Here is a 2,239-nt window from a genome sequence, read left to right as displayed (position 1 = left end):
GACGGATATTTGGATCTTTCATAGTATCCCATATGCTCCTTAAATTATTTTTATAGTCTTGGCATCTTATTTCTTGCCATTCTGATTAAGTGTCCTTGGCTTTCCTGTCCTCTAGATAGGGCATTTGATCCTTTCCTTTATTCACTTTGTTTATTCCATGTAATATATTTCTCATCCCAGATAATGTGTTCTTCATTTCCGACTGGTTCCCTTTTATAATTTCCATTTTTGTCTTTCATCTTTGTTGAAGTTCTCATTGAATTTATCTACACTTCCCGAGAGTTCATTGAGCATGTTTATAACCAGTGTTTTGAACTCTGCATCTGTTAGATTACTTGACTCCATTATTTCTGGATCTCTGTTTTGTTCTCTCATATGGTTTCTCCTTCTTTTTCTTTTCATTTTGGCTACCTTTCCGTGTCTGTTTCTATGTGCTAAGCAAAGCTCCTAAGTCTCCCGGTCTTATTAGTGTGGATTTGTGAAGTAGGTGTCCAGTGGCACAGTCCTGAGAGAGGTTCAACTGCAGGCCAAGTTTAGCCCCAGCCTCAGCCTCTACCCCTCCAGGGCCACTTGTTAAGTAAGATTCAGCGAGCAATCCACAGATGCTGTGCTTATGTTTTCCTCAAAAGGTCACACCAGAAACCGAGGCCAGCTGCCTCCAGTGTGACTCTAGGCGCTGCTCAGCAAGGACTCGCTGAGGATATGCTTGGATGTGGCTTGGGTGGAGCTGCGAGTTGGCAGAGGTAGGGTTTCAGGGAGTCTTCTGGCGGAGCGAACTCTATTATCGTTTAATGACGTCATGGCTACAGAAGCAGAACAAAGAGCTGATTACAAGGTTAGCCATTTGAGTGGAAAATTCCTCTTCAGTTGTGTGGCTTGTTCATCTAGATCCCAGGCAGTATTTTCCTTGCTACTTGCTCCTTGTTTCTGTCATAACTTTGATTTGGTCACCAGAAGGATGAACAGAGCCTCTATCATTTACGCCAGTTTTTTTCTCTCCAGAGCAACTATGTTTTAATCTCTGCCACTCTCTGTTAGTTTCGCCTATTCCGTAACTTCATATAAATTAAATTATGCATTATCTAGTCTTTATGTCTAGTTTCATTCAGTATGTTTGTGAGATTCATCCATGTTGAATGTATACATAGTTCATTCCTTTTTATTACTAAGAAGTAGTCCATTGGAATCCATGATATCCCATACTAGTTTATTTCTCCATTTTCCTGGATAGACATCATTAAACATTATATATTTTAAAGCATCAAAACCAGGCATAATATCCAAAAGAAAACAGTGCCCCATTATTGCCAAGTTCTGAATGAGAGGGTGGAGAGTTGAGTGTACAGAAAATTTCCTCGGATCCTCATGTTGCTTTGCCTGAGAATTCACTATCAGAGAGGCTGGAGAGCTTTAAAAGTTTTGACTTTTCGATTGAGATGGTGCCAGTTCCTCATAATTATGTTTCTTATTTTAGTTCTTTTTCAAAATGCTTTTGTTTTTCTTTTATTGTAGGCTTTGCACTTCTGGGAGGACACCCTTGTTTTCTTACCACACAAGATATTCATTTGGGTGTAAATGAAAGTCTCATGGACACAGCCCGGTTTGTAAATTTTCTTCTCTTCAAAGCTTATTTCAGAATTGATGGATACATTTCGAAAAGAAAATATGCTTCTCTTTTAATCATGTTTTTCCCTCTCAGTGTCCTTTGTACTGGTCTGTTTTCCTTGTTTCCCTCTTTACTTGATGTTCTGAATGCCTCGCCTTCATCTTCTGGTCACCTTCCATGGGTTAAGATAATTTTTTCTTAGCAATTTGAAGAGATTTCTGATTATAAAATTTCAAATTTCAGGTAACTTAGAAATCATCAAGCATGACTGTTACATTTTACAATTGAAGAAATAAAGGTCCAGAGAAATTAACATGTTCAATGACTCATAACCAGTTAGTATTGGGGCAGGTAATAATATTAATAGCTAACATTTATTGAACATTTATTATGTGTCAGCATTGTTCTAACTCATTCAATCTTTATAACAACCCAAACATATTGGCATAAAGAGGAGAAACAAGTTAATTAGAGATATACTTGTTACAAAATCTCAAAATGTCAGTGGCTTAACATAGTTTAGATGTTCCTGATTGGTAAGAGGGATGGACTGATTATTTATGTGGCCATTGAGAGACTCTGGAAGAGAGTAGCTCTACAATCTTCAGCATGTGGCCTCTAAGCACCCTGGGT

General features: G+C 38.1%; 1 protein-coding gene and 1 long non-coding RNA gene across 7 annotated transcripts in view; one reads left to right on the top strand and one right to left on the bottom strand.

The window, feature by feature from the left end:
* The window catches only part of OTC (ornithine carbamoyltransferase), a 61,617-nt gene that overhangs the window by 23,942 nt on the left and 35,436 nt on the right, over positions 1-2,239 (top strand). The window contains exon 4 of the mRNA XM_006918259.1: positions 1,513-1,600. Coding sequence (XP_006918321.1) covers positions 1,513-1,600 — 88 coding nt within the window. The remainder of the gene's footprint in view (positions 1-1,512; positions 1,601-2,239) is intronic.
* The window catches only part of LOC107196133, a 150,951-nt gene continuing 149,327 nt past the window's right edge, over positions 616-2,239 (bottom strand). For 5 of the 6 annotated variants that reach the window (XR_003048280.1, XR_003048279.1, XR_001517495.2 and 2 more), the window contains one exon: positions 616-1,778. This is a non-coding gene — a long non-coding RNA (uncharacterized LOC107196133). Of the gene's footprint in view, positions 1,825-2,239 lie in introns of all 6 variants that reach the window. The other variant, XR_003048282.1, reaches the window with a different exon arrangement.

Source organism: Pteropus alecto, unplaced genomic scaffold, assembly GCF_000325575.1.
Source record: "Pteropus alecto unplaced genomic scaffold, ASM32557v1 scaffold28, whole genome shotgun sequence".
In the NCBI taxonomy this organism is placed as follows: domain Eukaryota; kingdom Metazoa; phylum Chordata; class Mammalia; order Chiroptera; family Pteropodidae; genus Pteropus; species Pteropus alecto.
Note: the sequence above shows the minus strand (reverse complement) of the source record. Positions and strands in the feature narration are given on the sequence as shown.